This window comes from Erpetoichthys calabaricus, chromosome 9 (assembly GCF_900747795.2).
Source record: "Erpetoichthys calabaricus chromosome 9, fErpCal1.3, whole genome shotgun sequence".
Classification (NCBI taxonomy): domain Eukaryota; kingdom Metazoa; phylum Chordata; class Cladistia; order Polypteriformes; family Polypteridae; genus Erpetoichthys; species Erpetoichthys calabaricus.
Genome location: NC_041402.2, coordinates 98,142,573 through 98,167,670, shown reverse-complemented (window position 1 = coordinate 98,167,670; position 25,098 = coordinate 98,142,573). Strand labels below are relative to the sequence as shown.

General features: G+C 37.1%; 1 protein-coding gene across 4 annotated transcripts in view; it reads right to left on the bottom strand.

Moving 5' to 3' along the window:
• Positions 1-440: 440 nt before the first annotated feature.
• LOC114657997 (tapasin-related protein-like) overlaps positions 441-25,098 on the bottom strand; it is a 35,793-nt gene continuing 11,135 nt past the window's right edge. For 3 of the 4 annotated variants that reach the window (XM_051931729.1, XM_028810012.2, XM_051931728.1), the window contains exons 4-11: positions 19,291-19,476; positions 17,639-17,806; positions 8,615-8,718; positions 3,116-3,344; positions 2,786-2,884; positions 2,497-2,540; positions 2,341-2,367; positions 441-1,857 (exon numbers count right to left, since the gene is read on the bottom strand). In XM_051931729.1, coding sequence (XP_051787689.1) covers positions 2,359-2,367; positions 2,497-2,540; positions 2,786-2,884; positions 3,116-3,344; positions 8,615-8,718; positions 17,639-17,806; positions 19,291-19,476 — 839 coding nt within the window. In that variant the 3' untranslated portion in view covers positions 441-1,857; positions 2,341-2,358. Of the gene's footprint in view, positions 1,926-2,340; positions 2,368-2,496; positions 2,541-2,785; positions 2,885-3,115; positions 3,345-8,614; positions 8,719-17,638; positions 17,807-19,290; positions 19,477-25,098 lie in introns of all 4 variants that reach the window. The other variant, XM_051931727.1, reaches the window with a different exon arrangement.

Genomic DNA, 25,098 nt, shown 5'->3' with positions numbered 1-25,098 from the left:
GGCTAAACATTTGAGTATGTTTTGGCTAGCAGTCAATAATTCCTTCACAGAGACACAAAGAGAGTGTTTTGATATTAATTTTAGCACTGAGCAGATCATTATGATAAATTAAAATTCCATAAATTCTTTACACCAAAGCTCTGCATTTTGTTGCATTAAACTGCCTTTAGCAATGAGTTAGCAACTATTCCATCTGTAGAATTCACATTAATATCTTAAAAATAACAAAGATTTTAAATCTGCCGAGAACTACTGGAGACATTAAGTGAAAAGTAGGTGATTAGCAGGTGCTTAGCAGCATCTTTTTATATCATATATATGTATTGTATACACACACAGAGGATAAATTGTGCTCAAAAGGGGGTGTCACACCAGGGCCGTCTAACAGCATTATATGCCCCCAGGCAAGTAGTGCGCTGGGGCCCATTTTGATAGCAAAATAGAAACATACATAGGCATCAGAAATATCATGGGCCTCTATGCTCCTAAGGCCCCCTGGCCAGTGGCCAATGCGTCCATATATTAAGACGGCCCCGTGTCACACACCAAACTCCAGTCACAACTCACAAGGACCCAAGTTTGAGTCCTAAAATGCACTTTTATTAAGGCACAATACCTCTTAAACGGGACACACTGATCTCCAGGTAATGCCTATATACACACGTTCAGCATTTATCTTCTTCCTTCTTTAGCTTCTCAGCAGGTAAGTGGTGTCCTCTTGAATTCTCCAAATTCCACTCTTGGCTAAGACAATAGGCTTATTTTTTATGCCCAAACGAAGAGTTCTTCTGGAACAACAGTATTGCCTATAGGAAGCACAAGGCGCCAGGATTGGTGACGCTAACTTGGCCCTAGTGGGTGTGTATATGTGAGTGTCCCCTGAGATGGACTGGTGTCCTGTCCAGAGGACTGCCCCTGTCTTGCACCCTGTACCTGCTGCGATAGGCTCCAGCACCCCGCAAACTCGATTAGTATTAAGTGGCCTTAGAAAATGCCATGGTATGGTATAGAATTATTATCTACATACTTTTGAATCAGCAGGGAGCTAGAAGTCGTCCTTGCATTAATAGCTGAGTGGCAGGAAGTTCACCCTGAGCAGAATTGTTCATGTAAGTAAACAAGAGAACTATACTGTTTGTCCCTGCCATTTCAGCCTATTATTTTAATAGACTAGTAGTCTTTTAAGGCTCATCTTTGCATTCAAACAATGCGGTTCTTCAAATTCGATGCAGCTTTTCTCAGTTGTAAGTTTCTTTGCATCTTTCCTATATTAGGATTTTGGGTTACAATGCGGAAACTGACCTCACCCACCCTCCTCTTCAACACACACTGTGATTTTCATAAATGAAATTCCTTACAATTAATTTCAAAGTTGTTTTCAAGTAAACAGCTTTTTAATGTATGAAATAATACAGTAACTAAAAACTCCACCATTTAAAGAGACCTTGACTTCTTGCATGAGAAACCCTTTCTACCATCACAGTTAAACCATTTTGAGATTTTTTTAACATGCTAGTAAATGATGAGGTAGATCAAGTATTATGACTAGTTGCTGGTCCCATCAGGACTGACATTATTTTCCTTGCTGGGCTGACTAATGTACTCATCATACTGTGGTTGGCTAACCTTGACCTTTGCACTCTTATTCTGTTGTACAAATACAGATTACTCCATAGTGTTACTAAAAACACACAGGAAGAATCCATTATACCTTTCCAAAGCCACTAAAATCCAAAACAATAACTGAATGTTTTTGTTTTTAACATTTTTTCTCTGGATTTATGAGGCAAAATAATAAGTTAAAACAGCATATCTTCCAGTGTTATTCAGTCCTTCTTCCATTCAGGGAATTAACTTCTGCAGGCAAAAATTAGAAGTAAAAAAAATTAAACAAATCCTTTACATGCCTCATCAAAAGTCTTTAGCTAAAAGAAAAAAATGCACAAGAAAGTTTATTTTAATTTTTACCATATATACGTGTTCATTTTTCATTTTGTTTAGGTTTAGTTAAACATTTACAATAAATCAGTAATGCATCTTTCCAATAATCATCACCATTATAAAAAAAAAGTTTGGTTACAATTTTTAACTAAAACATGTGCATATTGACAAAACGGAATTACACATTTTAAGGATTACATGACAGAATAAAAGTAAAAAAATTCAGTTTCTTAAATCCCAAATTCAGCTACCCAAAAACTGCTCATATTGACCCTGCCCTGTTCAAGTGACAGCAGGCCATCATTAAACTATCAGTAGACTGCAGTGATTCACTTAGGGCAAAATATTAAATGGAAAACACTCTGGATGAAACAAATTGAATTGTTTATTTTTACCTACCTTAGATTTCCAAGTGTGTCAATTAATCTATTTGACAAAACAAAAAAGAGAGATAATACTTACAGAAATGTATTGTACAATGATTAGGTGAAGTGGCAAGGATGAAAACAGGAATACACTCACAAATGACCATACAAGACTTTATGAGACACTTGCCTTTATACTCTTCATTGTTCCTTTTATCTGGATATTTTCATTGGCTAAATAAAATAATAAAAATAAAAAACTATAAGAAATGTCATGTATGGATTTTTGTATTACTATGCTCCAATCATTAATCAATGATTTCTTTCCAAAAATGAAACATTTTAAATTGTAAGTTAAAAAACAAAAATTTGTTTTTTGTTATTTGTCAGAAATATAGAAACCCTCTACTTCATTACTGTTTTTTTTACATTTTAAATTCGATGCCAAAGGTCCCATCTTTTTACTTGTACAGTAGTACCTTTTGATGTATTCCATTTCAAAAGCAGCTGATAGACAGCAAAAAGGAAGATGAAAGTTGCCACCATAACACCAAAAATCAATAGGATTCTTGATTCATCTATAAGTAAAATGAAATAGAAAAACAGTCAGCTTTGGTTAACACATTGTTTGCCCCAACACAATGGCTGTCAAGGTTTGTAAAGCTTATTTCACTAAGAGGTTTCACATTCTACAGTTTATTCATATGATACAACTATTGAGACACCCAGGCAAAAGTACTGTGGCCAAAGAGAGAGAAAACACTCGTATTTCTTCAGTGGTACCTGTGGACTAAAGTTAGTTAACTCACCTGCTGACACCAGAGTCACACTAATAACAGTTGGCACCTCTAGTGCTACATGGGATACACTACAAGTGTAAGTAGTTCCAACTTCAGCAGTGTCCTGGTTTATCAAGATGAATGCGGAAAGGGAGTAGGTTCCATCAGAGTGCTGCTTATGGCTGGAGAAATAGAACTGAGAAATAGGTGTGGGCTCCTCAGGTGTAGGAGATGAAGGTGACAGTCGGGTCCATTCAACCTGAGTTAGATGGAAGGCAAAAACACAGATGAGACTGAGATGAGGAAGAGATGGAAAGACAGATGAGGCATTAAAAAGAAAGTAATTGGTGGGCATGTTGGGACCTACTATAACATTTAAATTTTGTTCTGAGATAGAGAAACATTACATTCAGAGATCTTCAATAATAAAAGGAAATAAATGATTTCCAATAGAGAGCTGTAATCAGAGCAATCATTTTAAAAGCTTCACAAACACAAAATAGTATTTAGTTAATAATAATAAAAATGAATTTTCAATACTTATTGAGTAGCTGAAGTGCAGAAAACAGAAACTGTGCAAAGAGGTTTCTCACAATGATTGTTTTTAAATATACAGTAGTTATGCAGAGAGAGATGCAGTAGATTTCAAACAATCAAAGTACTTCAAAGCAGGCACTTGGGGACCTTTGAATTTGAGTCATTGTTATTTTGAAAGTGAGCCGAGGTGCTCAGTGTTCCAGCGGTTAGCACTGATGCCTCACAGTTCATAGAACATGAGTTCAAACTGCAGCCTGAGCACTCACTGTAAAATGTTTGCATATTCCTCCCACGTCTGTGTGAGTTTGTTCCAGGTAGTCTGTTTTTCTTTAAATTCACAATTTTGCACTTCACAGTAAGTTGATTTTCACTGTATGAACATGTATGGATATCTGCATGTCTAACATAATGGACGGGACATGCTTGACCCCTTCATTGTGTCCAGTGCATACTCTAAAAACCTGTCAGCTTGTAGTGGTATAAGTGGGTTCAGATAATAGATAGAATAACTAGGTGAATAGAAATATCAAAGTTTCATTGGGCTGAAATATCAATTTTAGTAAAAATCTTTTAATTAAATTAATAAAATTTAAATAAACAAAGGAGGAATTTCCATAAATACACTAGTGAAATTATAACTCTAAATCACATTATCTCCTTTCATCTTTCAGTCTTCAAATTAAAAGAAATAACTCAGTTCAGGTTGTTTTTACACAGCAGGCTATGGTGGACATGTTACAATTGCCTGCCTGATTATTCAGGTTCGTATTTAAAATTCAAACATATCACATATTACTATACGCTGGCCGCCATTATGAAATGACACATATTTGGAAAAAGAAAAAAAAAAAACACAAATATTAATGGGTCAGTTTGGATGTAAATGAATAGGCTTCAGCATCATGGAGACAGCAGCTTATAGTGTAAGGCCTCCAATGTAGATTTCAAAATAAAGCAGTTTTTCTCTTTAAACATTTCTTTCTAATGCAAAGATATTTTGAGGGTAATCAAAATAAATGTTGGGTTCTGAAAAATGATGCTGAAGTCTTCATTGATATACTGATGTGTTTGCAGTGCTGCTGAACACCTTCAAGGCAGACTAACAGGCATCAAAATAGAGTAGGACTTTATATCCATTAGAGCTGTATGAATGCAAATCCAGACCTAAGTAAAGATGGTTAGATCAAATGATTGATGTTGAAATGTTTATAGCAATGAGATAACAATTTCTTTAAGCACAATTCACTTCATTAAAGAAAGCTACTGTGTATCTGGGTGATTAACCTAAAATCTTCAGATGAATCCCACATAAACACAGGCAGAAGCTAAAAACTTTCTATGGAAGAAACCCGGGACTATAATCAGTCACAATAAAGAGACAAACCTGTCCATCACATTGCCATTCATCTTATACTACTAGCTATTAATTTTTATTGTGTCCTACTCCTCAATCAATACCTACAGGTTACAGCTTTATAACCAACAACAACAACATTTATTTATATAGCACATTTTCATACAAAAAGTAGCTCAAAGTGCTTTACATAATGAAGAGAAGAAAAATAAAAGACAAAATAAGAAATTAAAATAAGACAACATTAATTAACATAGAAAGGAGTAAGGTCTGATGGCCAGGGTGGACAGAAAAAACAAAAAAAAACTCCAGAAGGCTGGAGAAAAAAATAAAATCTGTAGGGGTTCCAGGCCACGAGACCGCCCAGTCCCCTTTGGGCATTCTACCTAACATAAATGAAATAGTCCTCTTTGTAGTTCGGGCTTTTCACGGAGTCACTTGATGCTGATGGTCATACAGACTTCTGGCTTTTAATCCATCCATCATTGTTGGAACATCATGGTGCTTTGGGTAGATGGTGGTGGCGCACGCCACCACCAACAGGACACCGGAAAAGGAAACAGAAGAGAAAACCAAGAATCATATTTACCTTTTCCATTGCATTATAAAATAACTTGGATGCATGAGGTTTTATTTTCTAAGATAATCAGTAAAAACATTGCTGAATGGTTTTCTAGAAGTTTAAATGTTGCGGCGGACGCCCCTTTGATACTGGATCCGGGGGAGCAGACATGGAATGCGTGCTACATCCCCCGGAACACTTGGTGGCAGCCCCACTGGGTTGCATCGGGGCCGGTAATATGAAACAGCGAAGCTTATCCTGGTTCGGCTCCGTGGCCACCGCCAGGGGGAGCTGCAAGGCTTCCTCAGCCCATGTGGATGGCAACGCAGCCACACCTGGAAGTGCAGCATAATTGAGGTTAATTACCACCTGAAGCACTTCCGGGTGGGCTATAAAGGGAGCCTGCAGCCACTACTCAGGGTGCAAGAATCAGGAGGAGGAGGACGAAGCTGCCCTGGGAAAAAAGAGTGTGATTTGGGGTGTTTTATTTGTGTTTCGGGACTGTGTGGGGCCACATACTGCTGAAGAAAATAAAGACTTTTTGTTTATTTTGGCTGTGCTTCTGGTGTCAGTCTCTGTCAGGTCGGCACCAACCAAGCGCCGTACTGATGCGGCGGTACATGTGAGTGACGCCTGTACCGTAGAGTATATGGGAGTGGCGAATGAAAGGGCTGCGGTATTGATTGGTTCCGCGCACCGCATGGCCGTACCTCCGACAAGAGACACAGCCGCGATGACTGACAGCGCAGCAAAGGAGTGTGCAGGGAGGCAGCTGCTTGATATTGACTACCAAACAGCCGTGCCCCAACTGCCACCACTGGTCTCACGGGCGTCCAAAGGAGTGCAAACGGCAAGGTGTCCCACTTCTTCCCATAAGGGGACCCAGACCGTCGTTGCACCCCAGAACAAGAAGAGACCCCCGGAAAAGAAGGGGCCTCCAAACAGTGCACAGCGTAAGCCCGTCTGCTTGCAGACAGTGGAGGGCTGCGCTGCGGAGGGGCAGAACCACCAGCCATCCTCAGCTGGGCGATCGTTGGGGCAGGACTACCCGTCCTGTTTCCGCTCCCGCAAGGATCGCACCAGAGGGGAGTGGCGTTACTTTGAATGCAACTGCTGTAGCCACGGCTGGAGGCATTGTCCATGGAGGATGCCTGGAAGACGCGGGCGTCGGGGCAGCACCTCCCGCTCTTGTGCTTTTATTGTTGCAGGATGGAGCCGTGGACAGGGAGACGCTGACTCCCCATCTTGGAGGAGACCAGCCCTCGTGGGACGAGCCGCTGACAGAAAGGCACTGTGGCGGACGGCCAGGGCCCATGCCTGGCTGGGACACCCCTTCGACAATGGATCCAGGGGAGCAGCCATGGGATGCACGCTACATCCCCCAGAACACTTGATGGCAGCCCCCCTGAGTTGCCATCAACACCGGAGCTCATCCTGGTTGGGCTCTGTGGCCACCGCCAAGGGAAGCTGCAAGGATTCCTGAGCCCATGTGGATGGCAATGCAGCCACACCCAGACGTGCAGCCTAATTGAGGTTAATTACCACCTGAAGCACTTCTGGGTGGGCTATAAAGGGAGCCTGCAGCCACTACTCAGGGCGCCAGAGTTGGGAGGAGGAGGACGAAGCTGCCTTGGGAGGAGTGGAGGAAAGAAGAATGTGATTTGGGGTGTTTTATTTGTGTTTCAGGACTGTGTGGGGCCAGTGGGACACGGGGAAGACGTGTCACATGGCTGAAGAAAATAAAGACTTTTTGTTTATTTTGGCCATGCCTCTGGTGTCAGTCTGTGTCGGGTCGGCACCAACCAAGTGCCAATATCACAATGTACTAAATGTCTTCAGAGTGAGCCTGATAACTGGTTTCACTTCCATAAAATAGGATCAGTTTCTTACTAATTGGTATTGTTAAAAAAATGGGGTGTAAATTACAATGTAGCCATCTTAAAAAACAAAACCATCATGCCCCCCTATGACTGATATTTAGAAATTAACAGACTAACTTCTATTTAAAAATGATACACATGCAATCTAAATGAAGAAATTGAATGAAACCCAGAATATTGTGTATGGGAATGCTAAATTTCCAGGAAACATTTATTTCCATTGTCATATACTTCTAAAAGCAAAAGCATTTAAGCCATTAATTTTGTTATGTGAGATGTACACTGACAGATGAGGTTAAGAGATTGATTCCAAGGTAAACATTTCACTTTTGTAGCAACTTACATGACCCTTTCAAATAAAGAAAGAAAGAAAGAAAGAAAGAAAGAAAGAAAGAAAGAAAGAAAGAAAGAAAGAAAGAAAGAAAGAAAGAAAGAAAGAAAGAAAGAAAGAAAGCTAAAATCTTAGGGGCAGCATGATAACCCATATTTTAACACTAGAATAATTATTTTCAACATAGCATAGGATTAAAAATAAAGTATTGTGGTTATTTGCACATAATGAATTTATTTCAGATGTCATAAAGAGGTGGGTCATTCACATTTGTTTGAGCCACTGAGAACTGAGGAACCACCTGGAACCTGATACTGAGAGACATTTTAAATGCAAAAATAAGTAATATTTCTAATAAAAAAATAGGTCATAAATGATAGATATATTTTTTTCTATTTTGTACTCTCAATATCTTCTGCCTATCTGCCATTTATATACTTCACCTAAACAATTCAGGTTAGACATGCTGGTATAAGCCTCCTTAAATCAGAGCTGAATTTGTAAAGGTCAGAACTGTGACTCAACTGTAATATATTTAAATGTGTGAATGAAGTTTTTGACGTAAATGACCAAAACTAAGTCACCCCACCCTTGATGACTTTATGAAATGGAGCACTTCAGCAGGTCAGTCAAAGAAACCAATTACTGTCAGGAACACATGTAATGGAAAAGAATGAATGTGGTCCTTTAATACCCAGTGATTGAAGAGCTCTTAGTTCAAGGGCTGTTCAAGACATTTTCCATATATCTGTGACAGACTGGAAAATCAGAAATGTACACACAAAAAAAAAAAGCAAAAATATGGAAGCAAGACAAGTGTCATGGATAAGCCATGGTTTATGGGGGGACAGACAACTGAGGGTACCTGAACATCCAAAGGATAGTAGCTTGACATATCACACACCACCTTCTCTGTGGCACCATTCTGAAACTGAAGAACCTTGGGGATTAGCTGGACACGTGGTGGCACTAATCAAAGGAAGAGAGAGACATAAATTGGACTTTATATAAAGGGAATAAATAAGATTAAAACTTCAATAAAACTGAAAACTGCTTGGCCTTCTCATAATTTTTTTTTTTTTTGTTCTTTATTTTGCCTTATACAATTTCTTGTATTAGGAATTTGGTAGTGTTCGCATACCCCTTGGGGTCAGAGCGCAGGGTCAGCCATTGTACAGCGCCCCTGGAGCAAATTACAGGTTAAGGGCCTTGCTCAAGGGCCCAGCAGAGCAGTGGCCGGGATTCGAACTGGCAACCTTCGGGATACCAGCGCAGATCCTTAGCCTCAGAGCCACCACTCCGCCCCAAAGTAAAATAGTAAAAAGTATAATATAGTAAAAAAAAAATACAGTGATAAAAACCATGCTACCATGCTATGCAAATTCTGTATGATAAGAAGAATAATTTAAAACATTTACAGTTATTTAGTTGGATGATGTTTTTATCCAAAGCGATTTACAAAAGAGGTAAACATAATCAAGTAACATTAGGCTAGGACCTGTTTGTTCAGCAAGCATAGTAGAACTGGTAACATATTCTACTGAGTTTAAAGAAGACAAGAGACAATCTAATGCATTTCTGGATGCATTACAAATACCACAAATAGATACTCTCAGTGCAGAGGAATTGGATAAACCTTTGGCATTACCAGAATTACTAGATGCTATAAAGTCACTTCAGGGTGGGAAAGCAGCAAGCCCTGATGGCTACCCTGTCGAATTTTATGAGAAATTATCCACTCAGCTAGCTCCCCTTTTATTAGCAACATTAATAGAAGCTAGAGACAATAAAATTCTAATTCAAACTTTTCGCCAAGCATTAATCACCGTCTTTCCTAAACAAAATAAGGACTTATTACAATGTGCATCATACAGACCAATTTCACTTCTGAATAATGATGTTAAGATACTCGCCAAAGTACTAGCTAGAAGGATGGAGAATGTGCTGCCTTCGGTAATATCACAAGATCAAATTAGATTTATTAAAGACCGACACTTAGCTTCCAATCTTCAATGCCTGTTTAATGTAATATATTCACCCACCAAGTCAATCACCCCAGAGATACTATAATCGTTAGATGCAGAAAAAGCATTTGATATGATTGAATGGAACTACCTTTTCACTACATTGGAGAAATCTGGATTTGTCCTGAACATTTGTGCATGGACCAAACTACTGTATAACAATTCAGAAGCTTCAGTTTGTATTAACAACATTAATTCAGGCTACTTTAAACTAGAACGTGGTAAGGATGCCCCTTGTCACCGCTACTTTTTGCAATCGCCATTGAACCACTGGCGGTTCACTGTTGAAATGCTGATCAGATAAATGGGATTATCAGAGAAGAACTTGAACAGAAAATTTCTCTATATGCAGATGATATGGTACTGTATATAACAGACCCACAAAATACTGCGTCTGCAATCCTAACAGCACTAACAGAATTTCAAAAGATTTCTGGTCTCAGAATTAGTTTTAATAAAAGTGTGCTCTTTCCAGTGAATTCTCAAGCTCACAATATTAGATTGGACACCTTCCCTTTTATAATTGCAGATCAGTTTAAACACCTAGGGGTAAACATCACAAGTAAACATAAAACTCTTTATCAACAAAATTTTGCTGTTTGTATTCAAAAAATTAAGCAAGACTTGCATAGATGGTCAACTCTTCATCTCACTTTAGCTGGAAGAATTAATATTGTTAAGATGAATATCCTTCTAAAGCTTCTGTTTTTATTTCAAAACATTCCAATATACATCAATAAATTGTTTTTTAAGAAATTAGATTCAACCATAACCTCATTTATTTGGAATTCAATACATCCATGTATTCAAAGACTGACCCTACAAAGACCTAAGGCACAAGGTGGCATGGGTCTACCTAACTTTCAATTTTATTACTGGGCAATAAACATACAAACTATAAAAACCTGGACATGGACACAAATAGATGAGCATACACAGGCTTGGTCCACAATAGAAATAAAATCCTGCAGTACTTCTTTATACTCCTTGCTTTGTACCCCAATAAGTACAAGTTATCATCAATATACTAACAACCCAATTGTGCTTCACTCACTCAGAATATGGAACCAATGTAGGAAGTATTTTAAGATAGAGAAGCTTTTATCTGTGGCACCTATGCTGAGAACCACATTTTTTCACCCTCGCAAACATGCAGTTTTTAATATCTGGAAAGCATTTGGGATTAAATCACTTATAGATCTCTACATAGACAACGTCTTTGCATCCTACGAACAATTACATTCCAAATTTAAATTTCTAGCAACATATTTCTTTCACTACCTTCAAATTAGAAACTTTGTTAAACAGAACCTGCCCAATTTTCCTCACCTCCCTCTATGCTGTAAAAAATATTGCTCAGTTTCGAGGACTCAGACAGCATTTCTGCAATATATGAAACCATTTTACAGTCCCACCCTTTCAAAGATCCAAGAGGACAGTGGGAAAAGGATCTATCACTCAATATCTCAGAAACGGAGTGGAAGGTAACAATGCATAGAATTCACTCAAGCTCCATATTTGCAAAGCATACAATTATTCAACTCAAAATTATATATCAAGCACATCTCTCTCGTTTAAAATTGTCCAAAATGTTTCCAGGGCAAGATCCAACCTGTGAATGCTGCAATCAAGTCCCAGCCTCACTGGGTCACATGTTTTGGGCCTGCACCAAATTAACATCATTCTGGACCAAAATGTTTAAATGCCTTTCAGACAGCCTTGGTGTCACAATCCCTCCTAACCCATTAACAGCTGTGATTGGTGTACTCCCAGATGGGCTTAAAGTGGAGAAGGACAAACAAACTGTGATTACCTTTACTACACTATTGGCACGTAGACTTATCTTGCTCAGCTGGAAGAATCCTAACTCTCCTTTTTTTTTGGCAGTAGGTAACTGATGTTATATACTATTTGAAATTGGAAAAAATCAAAATCTCAATTAGAGGATCTGTGCAAAACTTTTACAAAACCTGGCAGGATCTAATCAATAACATTTTAGAATAAGCTTTTAAAGCACTGAGGAAGCAGATTAACTTCCCATTTCTTTTTCTTCTCCATTTATCTTTATTCACTTATTAATTCATCTATTTACTTATTTTTACTAGCTCTAAGTTTTACTCTGCTGGCCATGCTCTCTTTCTCAGGGGCGGGGGTTGATTTGTTTTTTTTATCAAATTTTTGTAAAATTTGATCTATTTGTATGGAATGTTGTGTGATTACAATAAAATCAATACAATTTAAAAAAAAGAACAGGTAACAAAAGATTAATGCCATAAGTGAAAGGATGTAATTACTAATAAATTTAAAATCATAGGTTACAAACAATAAAGCAATTAAACTTAAACTAACAACAAATTAACTAGCAATATAAAATATCACAGAAATTTTGAAGAGTTTTTTTCCATTCAATCAGACAGATATTCACAGAATAGATGGGTTTTTAATTGCTTCCTGAATACAATGAGGGTGTCAGCATTATGGATGGAGGTGGGTAGCTTGTTCCATCAACTAGGAACTACACAGGAAAAGAGTCTGGATTGAGACTTGATATCATGCAAAGCCAGCTTCACTAGATACTGTTCACTAGCAGACCTGATTGGGCTAGAAGGAGTATACGGCTTCACAACTGTCTCCATATAGTTAATGCTGACCCACTGACTACTCTGTAGGTAAGCATCAGGGATTTGAACTTGATGTGTGCTGCTACAAGGAGCAAATGTAGCAACCTAAACAGGGGAGTGCCACTTGCCCATCTCGGATGGTTAAATACAAGATGGGTCACTGAATTCTGGACCATCTGCAACTTGAAAACACATGCATGTACTCCTGTCAGAAGTAAGATGTGACACAACCAAAGCCTTGACCAGATGTTGTGCTGCATACTCTGTAAGATAAGGTCTGTATCACAGCGTGATAGTGTATTACATTCACCATTAAAATGAAAGAATGAAGAAAGTAAAGTGGCTCAGCAGTGTACAAACAAATCACCTAAATTTAAAATTCTCCTCATGTGTTCTTTGTTTATCTCTTAAAACATGAATACAATTTTTACTAATTTAAATAACTAAATCAATCTCCATAAAAACAAACTAAAAGGACATTTTCTTTGACAATTTTACAAATATTTTTTACACAGTGACTTCAATTTATTACCTCATCAAATTAGGAACATTCTGGCACAGGAGGTAACTCCTTCATGTACATACAGTAATAAATAAAATGCTGAAATATGAATATGGTTGTGTGAAGACTTAATTGTATGCCATAAAAATAATATTGTAATGTTTTTGGATCAGAGCAGAGATATAGACAAGTTTCTCTGGTCTTTGCGAACTGTCAGAAGGGATGAACCTACATGGAGATATTAGCACAAAAGCAGCAAGTGCTAGGTGTAGGATGTGTGAATATATCACTTACCTACAAGCACTTTGCAGAGATTTCTCCATTTCTAAGGTCCATTGGTCTGAGTGTGTGGCTGCTGGCAAGGTTCAGGTAGGATCTTTGCATTTGCCAGGCTTATGAAGTTGAGAAAAGTATGATAAATGGTGTTTCCACTGATCTCCGGTAAGTGATGTGAAGAGGACCTTTATGTGTTAATGTGCCAATATGAAGAAGATAGTGATTTTAGTAGCAGAAGAATTAGCGGTCTCTTTCAGGACCACCCATCAATAATTTAATAACCAACTTGTGATAAATCCTAGTTTGAAGGATTTAAATGATTTCTTGAACATTCTTTGCTGTTGTAGATGTTTTGTAGCATTTTTACATTTTTGATTTATCATTATGATGGTAATGTCATCTTGGTATCATCTTGAATGGATGTTCCACATTTGTATGGTATCTTTACATTGCAGCAGTTCTGTTGTTTGTAAGAATGGTGTCCATGGCTAGCCATGTGATTGAACGATATTATGATACAATTTGTCACTCCGGCATCCAGTCTCATGTTACCTGATCAGTGGATAATTTTAAGAAAAAAAAACTACAAAGATCATTAACAATAGCAAGGGACAAAGCATCTAGGCTATCTATCTATTGATATCTATTGCTGTCTTCTTGGGCTGCTTTCTCTGAAGGTTCACCATGCACTTGGCTTCCTCATCCACTCTCTGCAACTACGTGAGATGATCCAGTGTCAGGATACTCACTTGCAGCCATGAAGCCAGGTCCCTGGACTTTAGCAATGGGAAATGCTAACAAACTGTTTGTAGATAAATATACTATCTGAGTGGTCCTCCCACACTCTGCACTTGCTCCTTTTATGCCAGCTTCTCCAGGTAGCTCCACTTCCTTTGAATGTTCACAACATCTGAGCAACTAGTCTCTCTCCAGTCCAACAAACAGATGTTATAATATAAACCCACAGGAGCAATGATTATGGAATTAAACACTGGTGTCTGCAGCTTTCTGGCAGCAGTACTATCTGGACTGGACTATTATGCTGTCATTATTATGTTTCAGGATACATTGTGTGAAGTTGAGCTTGGGAAACAGTGCATATCTAACAAATCTATTGATAATAAAATTTTTTGATAAAGTCAAAACATATAGTACTGTAGATAACACAGTACTAGATTCAAGAATAGTATAAAATTAGTGGAACTTCATAGAATGCCCTGATTTAGCAGTGCAGAGGCAAATAAATAAAAAAAACTAAAGAGTGAATTAATTCTGCCCCTCCACATTAATTGCTGAAATTAACAGTGCTTTAGTTTTTGAAATATAACTTGTTTGCTTCATGTTAGAAGAGACACAACAATGTCAATGCAGTTTTTCATTAACAGCCAACTGATTAAATATGTACTGTTGATTGAATATAGCTAGCAGTCAATGAAAACAAATGAGAGGAACAAAATTAGATACGTTTTAAATGAGCATTGTTAAATATCCTTACAACCAGGCTTTCATCTTAGAGAACTACATACTGCTTTGAATACAACATCCTTTGAATCTGGTTGTCATAGGTACTCGTGACACTGCCAAAAATAACTGAGCTAAACATCAATAAGGTATAAAACAAAATTAAACAACATTGACAACTTAAAAAGATGTGACAACTCAGCACTTTAAACTGATACCATGTTTGGTTTTGTTTATTCATTGGTCAAATCACTCCTGAAATGCCACTCCCTTACTCTCAAAAATAATGTTTTTTTCTTTAGAGTATTTCAACCATGCCTTCTCTCCATTAGAGACACATCACTGTGATTCATTTATGACCTCCACTTCTAGTCAGTGATTAAGCCCTATTGACTGCAGGTCAGGTCAGTGAGCAAGTAACTGAATTTATCTCTTTGAGGGCTGAATATTTTTTCTAAAAAAAACTCAGTTTTCTGAAAAGCACACAAAGCAATGGTTTCACACATAAAGCAACATAATACAGTATGTCTGTTGCTGTGTTCTGTGGCTGCTGTTGGTTTTGCATCTCTGGCAGCAGTAGCTGCATGGGGGTGGCTCAATGGCCAACACAAATGTGTGGCGGGTCTGCTGCCTGACTGTATTCACACGGCAGGTGAGCGGTGGTGGCAGTCACAGTGTGACACAATCCGGTTTGTACCTCTAGTTATCGTAAATGGCAGTCCTCCCAGGAAAATGTTCCTGTAGGCACATCAGCTTCACGAACATGTTCAGCACCACGATCAGTTGATGCTGGTACCTCACTTTTGTTTTCAATCTCCATCTCCAGATCACTTGTATCAAGACTGGAGTCCAACAAGTCAGAGTTCAATTCAGCTATAACAAGAAAAATGTCATCCACAGAGTATTTTGCTCTGCTCATTCACTTTGGTCTCTCACCAGATGTCAATGTCATTTTAGAGGTTGTTTGCTCTGTGCTACTTATGCATGTGCAGGGAATCAAGGACAAATCAACAAAGCTAACTTTCCTTCTACCAACGACAGTAAAACTGAAATATACTGGTGAGTTCTGTTGCAATTTACAGTTGATTGGCAACCTCTACCACTGAATTTCAACAAAAGTTGACATCCACCCTCAAGGAGTTAAACACCCAGACAGTGCTGTTCACCACAACTGAATTACTTTCACATTGCTATTTATTTGCTAAGCAGACACTTTTATCCAGAGTGACTTACAAAACAGGTCCAACTAATCAAGAAAACATTAGTCTACGGACTGTTTGAGAGCATGTATTATAGAACAAGCGTATAAAATTGATCATCACAAGTGATGAGATCAGAACAAAAATCAAGCAAGTTATAATTACTAGGTTACAAAATCTAACAGCTATTAGTTAAGACAGAAATACACCCAACAAGATATTCTTTAAATGCTAGTTAGAACACATTAAGGAAGCTCGCATTTCAAATATTGGTGGAAAGCTTGTTCCACCAACCAGGAGCTGCACATGAAGATTCTGGACTGAGATTTAATGCCACACAGAGATGGAATCACCATACACTATTAATTATCAGACCCAAGTAGTCAAGAAGGAGCATAGGACCTCACAAGTGTCTCTATATACAGCATATAGGTGCTTATCCACTGACTACTCTTTAGGCAAACATCATGGATTAGAACTTAATAAGTTCTACTACATGGAACCAATGTATAGATCTTAAAAGAGGAGTGACATGCTAATCTCACCTGGTTGCAGTAGAGGTGAAATAGTCTAGACATGACACAACCAAAGCCTGAACTAGTAGTTGTGTCGCATACTCAGTCAGATATGGCCTTATCTTGTGGATACTGTATACAGTGAATATATAAGATCAAGACCACCATAGCAACATGGTACCTGAAAAACAGCTTTTCATTGATCATCACTCCAAGGTTGCACACAACAATAATGTATTTCTTGTATAGCCCAAAATTACACAAGGAATACCTCAATGGGCTTTAACAGGCCCTATATTTTGACAGGCCCCCTAGACTTGACTATCTAAGAAGACAAGGAACATTTCCCAAAAAAACATATCAGGGAAATAAATGGAAGAAATCTTGTGACAGCCAATTCAGAAACGCCCTACCAAGCAGGTTGGTCATGTAAAGAGTTTCAAAAAATGGGGTAATTACAAAAAACAAAACAAAATACAAGTTATCCTATTCACTGAGCTAGATGGTCAATCTGTCATTGCCACCTCAGAAATACAATACAATAGTACAAACTACAAGGCAAAATGCAAGAATTGATTATACCATTCACTAAAACAGTACTATCACATATGAGGAAACAGATTTGTTGTAATACAACAAAAACAAAGTAGAAACTAATTAACATAAATGAAAAACTTTATCTGTCCATTAGCTAATTGTAGAACCATGGCCAGACTATAGAAAAGAAGTCAGACAAGCCAGACACAGTCAGAGTCCTGGAGACCTTAGCCAACAAGTCACTTCCCCTAGCCATTCTTCAGCTAAGTGGTGGGCTGGTCAATCTGATGAATGAACCCTTCTACCTGATGGTTTGAGTGATCCTTTATCTGAAATTGCTTTTCCATAGACAGGGAAACAACTTGGCAGTAGCATAGTGGCACCAGGTACGACATGAGGACACCGAGAAGAGAAACAGAATGGGGGAGGAGGATTACCAACTTTGATACATTTTAAACAGCAAAGTCTCACTGTATAATATATAGGAGAGGAAGAAAGACATACCATGACATTTTGCAATGCATTTTTCTTACCCAGAAAACATTGTATTCAATCTAGAATCTAACAGGCCTTTCCTCTATACAGTTGTGCACTGATAACAACAACACTTTTGGGTGCGTACTCTTTCTCGTGACCAGATATCTGCACAGTTTGTGTAATCATACTGTTATTGGATTACTTTGATTCTGCCTTCTTTGAGGTGACTTTAAGAACATTATGAGATGACAAATGATGTTTCACAATGCACACTTACCCAAAACCTGTACATTAATGACCTGCTGGGCCTGGAATTGTCCATAAGTTACTAGGCAAATGTAGGCCCCTTCGTCAGCAACTTTAAAATTGGATAAGGAAAGGGAGACATTTTGGTGAGTCCGCACCAAGTCCTCATCCATGTGAGAGTTGTTATGATATGCTTGGCCTGAGGAGTAAACAGCATATTTATAAATAGAGTATTAAAGGCCAAAAGTGCTGTAAGTAGTAACATTCATCAAATGGAGTAAAACATTTAAAAAAGCACATACTGTACATTGATGTTAACATCCCATCATTAATTTAGCAGTTTTCATTTTGAGGTTCTGCTGAGTAGCAGTGCACATCAGCAAATAACTGAGCAGTGAGAGCACCTATCAAAAAAAGGGAATTGCTAGGTTTTTTTTTTCTTCTTGGGTGAAAGGGATTTAAAAATGCTAAACAAAAAGATATTGTCTTGGAATAAGTGAGAATTTATCAATTGACTAGACTTCAATACAGAGGCATTCATTACAGAGTTACATGAATAACAGTAGTTACAGGAAGCCAATCATCAACAAAGGATCGGATTTAGTCCATTGCAAGGCACAGTTGTGAACATGCATACACACTCACACAGCTCCAATAGACAATCAGGTATTAACCTAAGAGGCTACTGAGATACAAGTTCCTTGTCAAGATCAATGCAATTTCTTGTCTAGAAAATACATTTCTTCTTGTGTACGTGAGATTTTCTTTGTGACTGTCACTGCTAGTCTGTTTCTGGATTGTTTGGGTAGACCTTTCAACCCTTTATCATTATCATGAATCATTTTGGATAATTTTGTACAGTATAACACAACTTAATACTTTTAAAATTGAGCAAAAATTGGAAATTTGTTAATATTCATTTGTGTTTCTGCTTTTGAATTTCAGCAAATGAGCAAATGATGTTGAGACATCTTTTAATTCTGTCATTTGGTGGTTGCAAGTAGGGCAATATTATTTTCTAAAATATTGTCATGACTGGTGCTTGTTGCCTAATATAACGTACCTGATCTTCCTTCTGTGCAGCTTCAATGATCATTTTTCAGCCTTGTCTCCTGCCTGTACATTCATGCCACTAGTGCTGCCTCATACCACTTTTCAGAGGCAACATTATTTGACCTCAATTTCTAAATTTGTGAACTGAGGCAATTCAAAAAAGGATCCTTCCCAAGACCGCCATCAGCCATGTATACAGACCCATGAATTTAAAAAGAAGGGTGGCTCCCGTAATTTCTGCTCTTCAAGTGTTTCATTATCATTTCTCTCTTTGTCTCACTTTCTCATTCATACTCTCTATCACACATACAAACACACACACAACCTGTCTAGGCTTCTCTTGATGACTCCACCCTTCAGACAGGATCTCTCTCCCAGGCCTATGTATCACCACTAGAATTTTCATCCTGAATACTCTACTGATACAAATAGCGACCATACCAGATGGGATCGCAGGTCACCAGGGATTTGTGGCAGCTGTTATTACATTACTTGGCTGTCCCAGACTTTGCCTGAAATCTCAGTATTTCCTTGTGCTATAGCTCATACTTGAATTATCTTTTCATCTATCCTATAATTGTAAAGCCTATTATAAAAGGCACTGTGTACAAATGACTTTTATATTCTTACCTATTCCCGTTACATTTGGTCCACTCTCCAAAGTAAAGATTTGCCTCCCATGACCCTTGTATTGTAGACGCCACTCCACAAAAATATCCTGGTTGTCCTGTGCTGCTCTGAACCCACAGTCCAGAAATACAGAACCCCCAATAGTAGTTGAAACCACAGGAGCCTGGGTGAACACATTATACTGTACTGGAAGAAAAGAAAGAAGCAAGCAATAAGAACAAACATTAGCAACTTTCCAGGATTATTATTTTTAATATGCTGCCTGTTATAAATGCTTGCTAATAAAACACTAAAGCACCATATCAGATGTAATTTCCTACACTCAGAATGTTTAATTACAGATCAGTATTGAAAACATAATAAGGGTTCTAAGTATATCAGATAACATTTTTCATTTAAAAATGTTAAATATTCAAATATTCTTTACTTGCTTAATGTCTTTAATCATTAATCTTCCAGATCCCAGCACACTGCGTGACTGTGAGTGGTTGTCATTTCGAGGTTTTACAGGAATTTCTTATTGGTATGTACACATTTGTCTTGAATGATGAAAGATGTTTAAGGATTTTTGTAGCTTCAGGACATTTTACCAATCGTGTTGGTGTTACAAAGAGTATTCCATGAAATTTTTAATTCTGGAGCCTCCGTCCCAGCCATGGATCTATGCTGCATCACAGTAGTGGAATATTACAATTAATTGACTACATAAGAACAGACAGAGACAGCTGTTTACTTACTGCAACTATACACAATAGCAACTGCATAGTATTAGCTCCACATTCATAACTCCTGGTTTATTTCTGAAACACACACTTTTCAGTAAATAATATCAATATATTAATTGGTACAGGAATGCATATTAGTTATATGATAAACAGTGAACCGCTGAATACAAAAGCATCCACACTTGAGCACGAGGACTATTATTAAAACATACTATATCTCAGTCATTTTCTTCTATTTAGTCATTAAATAAAGTGCAGTCAATCACTGAGCACAGAGTTCAACCTTAAATAAAATGGCTGCCAAAAGAATACCATGCCTCTCTGATATTTAACATGTGTGCTTGAGCCACATCTTTATATATGCGTGGTAACATAGCAGTCATTTCTTAAATTGTAAATCTTGATGAAGTTACCAACATGCCAATCTATATATATATATATATATATATATATATATATATATATATATATATATATATATATGTATATGTGTATATATATATATATATATATATATATATATATATATATATATATATATATATATATATATATAAGACAATATATGTGTGTGTGTATGTATGTATGTATGTATGTTCCACCATCACTTCCAAATGGCTGGAGCAATTTTCATGAAACTTGATACACATGTTTCTCATTGGTCGACTAAAAATACTGTAGGGTGAAATCAACCCTAACCCGCGCCCTTCTGGGTAGGGTGCGGGATGTGGGGTGATCTTGCAGTTTTGTATGCATGTTATCATGCAGTTGATACTCAGAACGACCAGCAGAGGGCAAACTGGAGATGACTTCCAGCATTCTTTATGTTTGAGCATCACCACGCCCCTGTTGCTTTTGAAATTAAATAGAGTTGGCCGGGTTGGCATTCCAACTATTTTTGTGACTCATTCTGTCTTTATACAGTATAAAGCAGACTGTAACAAGCTTGCGGTCTTGTATGTATGTTATCATCCAGTTGACGCTCAGAACATTTCTATTGTGCTCTGTAAAGAAAACTAACAGTGTTATCATGAAAAATCTGTAGTATTATTTGTTTCTTGCTTAATGTTTGTTTTTGTTAACTATATTTTCATTTTGCATTATTCTTATTGTAACAATGTTGTAGTGGTAATAGAATTAAATCAGCTTAATTATAATATTAATTTAATTGACTTTTTTTATATCAAAAATTCTGCATGTAAAAACGTATTACTACACTACAAAACAAAAATTAATCTGTCAAAATACTTTTAAAAAGGCTTAGTTTTTCCAATCATTTTTACACTACTTTGAACGTATTTCGCGATTATATTTTGATTAAAATATGCTAGCTATTATATTATATATAAGATAAGTAAGCAATTTTATTTTAATCTACCATAAACATCCTATAATTATTTTGTGGATTCAGCGGCTCTCTTTGCGATTTTTGTTTATTCGTTAATGAACTAAATATCATTTGTTATGCAACATCGTAGCTAATGTGTTTGTGTTACAATTTATTCGTAAAAAATCATCAAGATTAATGATGTAACTGTTAGAAGTTGAATATGGCAAGGCCTACTTTCTCTTTTTTATCCTTCTGGGACCACTCATAAAAATGTGTCTGTTTCTGTTCTTTACATTGGAGTTTGCTTCAAATTTTAAGTATTAATTTTGGATGTTCGGATCAGTCAGAGAGTGGAAGTTTGGCTCAGTCAGTCTCAAACACTGCCTGAACAAAAATATATTAAATACTAAAGAAAGACTATCAAGGAATGATCATTACTGTAGTAACTTCTGACGCGTTTTACATAAAGTTCAGTATACAAATATTCATTGTTCACGGTTAATGTAACCAATTTACAAATAATGCAGTATAGACTTTAGTGTACCTGTGTATAAGTAAAAAAAAATGAGACTAGACTGGTAGTTTCATCACTGGTTCCTGCTTTCAGAGTTGTCTGTTGAGTGGCACCTTATTTGGATATTAAACATAAACAAAATATATTTAACAATAACATAAATGACAAACATTAGAATGCAACTGAACTAGAACAAATGTCGGAAGGCCTCAGTGCAAATGAAAGCCTAACTGTTGGAATTTGCAAAAAAAAGCACCAGTCATTTCTAAAAAACAGTATTTGAACAGTTGTGAAAAACAAATATTTGCTAATCTGCTTTGTGAGCACGCAAATAGTATATTTATAAAGTGGGATATGTGTATAAAACTTTGCTGAGATTGGATCAAGGATGTGAAATTGTAAGAACAAACACACACACACACACACACCCATGCGCCCATAATGAGCTTTATACATAAGAAATACGATATGATCATCATTGACTACATTATTTATCTTACCATGTGCATGTTTTAAATGTATTCACTGACATGTATATTTACAGTGACCGAGAAATAAATACCACTTAAAATCAATGTAATTTCAAAAATGATAATATCAGTGCCACATGAATTAGTAAATATCAGTATTATTCAGGATGTTTTCATTTATATAAACTGTCTAACACTGCCTTTATATCATTTCAAATCAAATCTGTCACAAAATCACTTTGGAAGGGTTATAACATTTGATCATGTGAGATTTGTACACTCCATTTGTGCCAAACATTTGTGGACGCCTGACCAATGGCATTATTCTGGAGTTGCTCCTAACCTCAAACAGAACAGCCTCTTCTGGAAGGGCTTTCCAAATGATTTTGGAGTGTGTCTGTGGGAATTTGTGCCTATTCAGCCAAAAAAAAAAACATTTGTGAGGTCAGGTATGAAGCTGGATGAAACAACCTGGCTCACAATTGGCATTCCAGTCCATGCCAAAGATGTATAATAGGGATAAATCTTCTGAAAGACAAAAAGGTCCTTCCTGAAACTGTTGCCACAAAGTTGGAAGTGCAAATCAGTCTAAAATGTCTTTGTAGCATTAACAGTACCTCTTACTTAAACTTGGGGCCTAGCCCAAACCCTAAAAAACAATGGTATTGCCATTTTCAAAAATATGAGGCTTTCCTTTGATAATAAATGTAGTGTAATCAGTTGATTTCAGATTTATTCTTACGTGTAAACACAACAGTGGAATTTCTATTTGCATGTTTGACCAAGACTCACCACTGAGTTTGTCCAGAGGCCTGAATCTCATATCTTAAGTTATATAAAATACCATACCATACAGTTTTCTAAACCCACTGAGTCTTGAGCAGTGTTGTGGAGCCTATACCAGAAAGCATAGACCTCAAGGAAGGAACAATCCCAGGACAGGCCACCAGTACATCGCAGGATGAATGCAGTCACGTATAAGCACACTAGGGGCCATTTCAGCATCTCCTGTCCAACCTAACCTGCATGTCTTTGGACTGTGTGAGGAATCCAGAGTAACTGGAAAAAAAAAACAGACAGAACATGCAAACTCCATGTATGGAGGACCTGGGATGCCAACACTGGTCTCTTTACTGTCAGTCATCGGGTCTACCACTGTGCTACCCTAATAAAAAATATAATATAAAAAAAATATAGGTAGTGATATAGTATAAGTAGAACAGGAAGTACAGTTTCATGAAATTGAAATTAAAATGTGCTGAATGTGCAAATTTGCAAATGCAAAACTCATTTAAAAAGAGTTTTTTTTTTTTTTCTCGGGGGAATAGGAAGAAAAGAACATTGCTCCTTAATGGACAGGCAACACTGTACATCTCTTTTTGACCCAGGCACTTCTCATAAAATGGTACAGATGAAAATAAATGGGAGAAGAGTTTCTTTCAGAAATGTAACATGAATAAACATAACACATGATGTGACAAAAATATGCACTCTTAGACAAAAGGCAATGGAATTATTATATAAAGCTGAAGTCTAATTAGGGTATTCCAGACCTCTCTTGAACCCACCCCATATTTTGCACCTTTACCTTTATACTATAAAAGTATTATGCTATATGTAATATATAAAACTGAATGTGTATTTGTGAGTGTTTGTCCAATATGCAATTGCACACCGCTGAGATGATCTCCGCCACATTTTGCACAGATTTTTCAATAATACAGGGGAAGATTGTAGGCTATATTTCCTTCCGAAATTTAGTCAGTGCCCACACCCTGGGCAGCACTGTGTACCCCTGCTTGTATTTCTCTGGTATGCAAATCCACACTATTTACACTACAGTATCTCTATCACATTTTGCACAGATTCCCTATTTTTATAGTGGAACATCACAGGCTATTTTTTATTCTGGAATTCATTTAGTTCTACAAATGTATGTATCTCTGAGTACCCTGCCTGGTAACAATACAATACAATACAATACAGTTTATTTTTGTATAGCCCAAAATCACACAGGAAGTGCCGCAATGGGCTTTAACAGGCCCTGCCTCTTGACAGCCCCCCAGCCTTGACTCTCTAAGAAGACAAGGAAAAACTCCCCAAAAAAAAACCTTGTAGGGAAAAAATGGAAGAAACCTTGGGAAAGGCAGTTCAAAGAGAGACCCCTAACATTGAATAACATTGAAGTTATTTTCAAGTAATAGGGTTGTACAATCTTTGCATTCAAATATTTTGCCATTTCACTATAATTTTAGATAGACAAGGCTGTCTGATGTTTTGTTTATGATAACTAAATTGACCATCCATAAATTTTCAAAGCCTATATTTTCTGTTATAAGTTAAAATAGGGAACTAGAAAGTAACCAGTTATGGATTTGATCTCTATCCATCACAAAGTACACTAACTCACAATCACATATCATTCTAACCAGGCCAATTAAGAAATAAAATTTAACCTCTCGGTTACATGGAATATATGGAGATAGCAAATACAGAACAAAGCATAAAATGACTGTAGAAGTATTTTTTGTTTTTATGCACCAAAAGCGTGGAATGTTTTACCACTGGTAATATGAAATCAGGCACTGTAGGACATTTAAAAAATTTGCTATGTCCAGTATATGGAAATAGGGGGTGTCTTGATAACCAGTTGTAATTTAAAAAGAATTTTTGATGAGGTGCATAGGAGTCCATAGCAGTGTGTGTTTTCTAACAAAAAAAAAATTCATTCATGCTCAAGGAGTGTGGGTGTATGTAATAACCTACCCA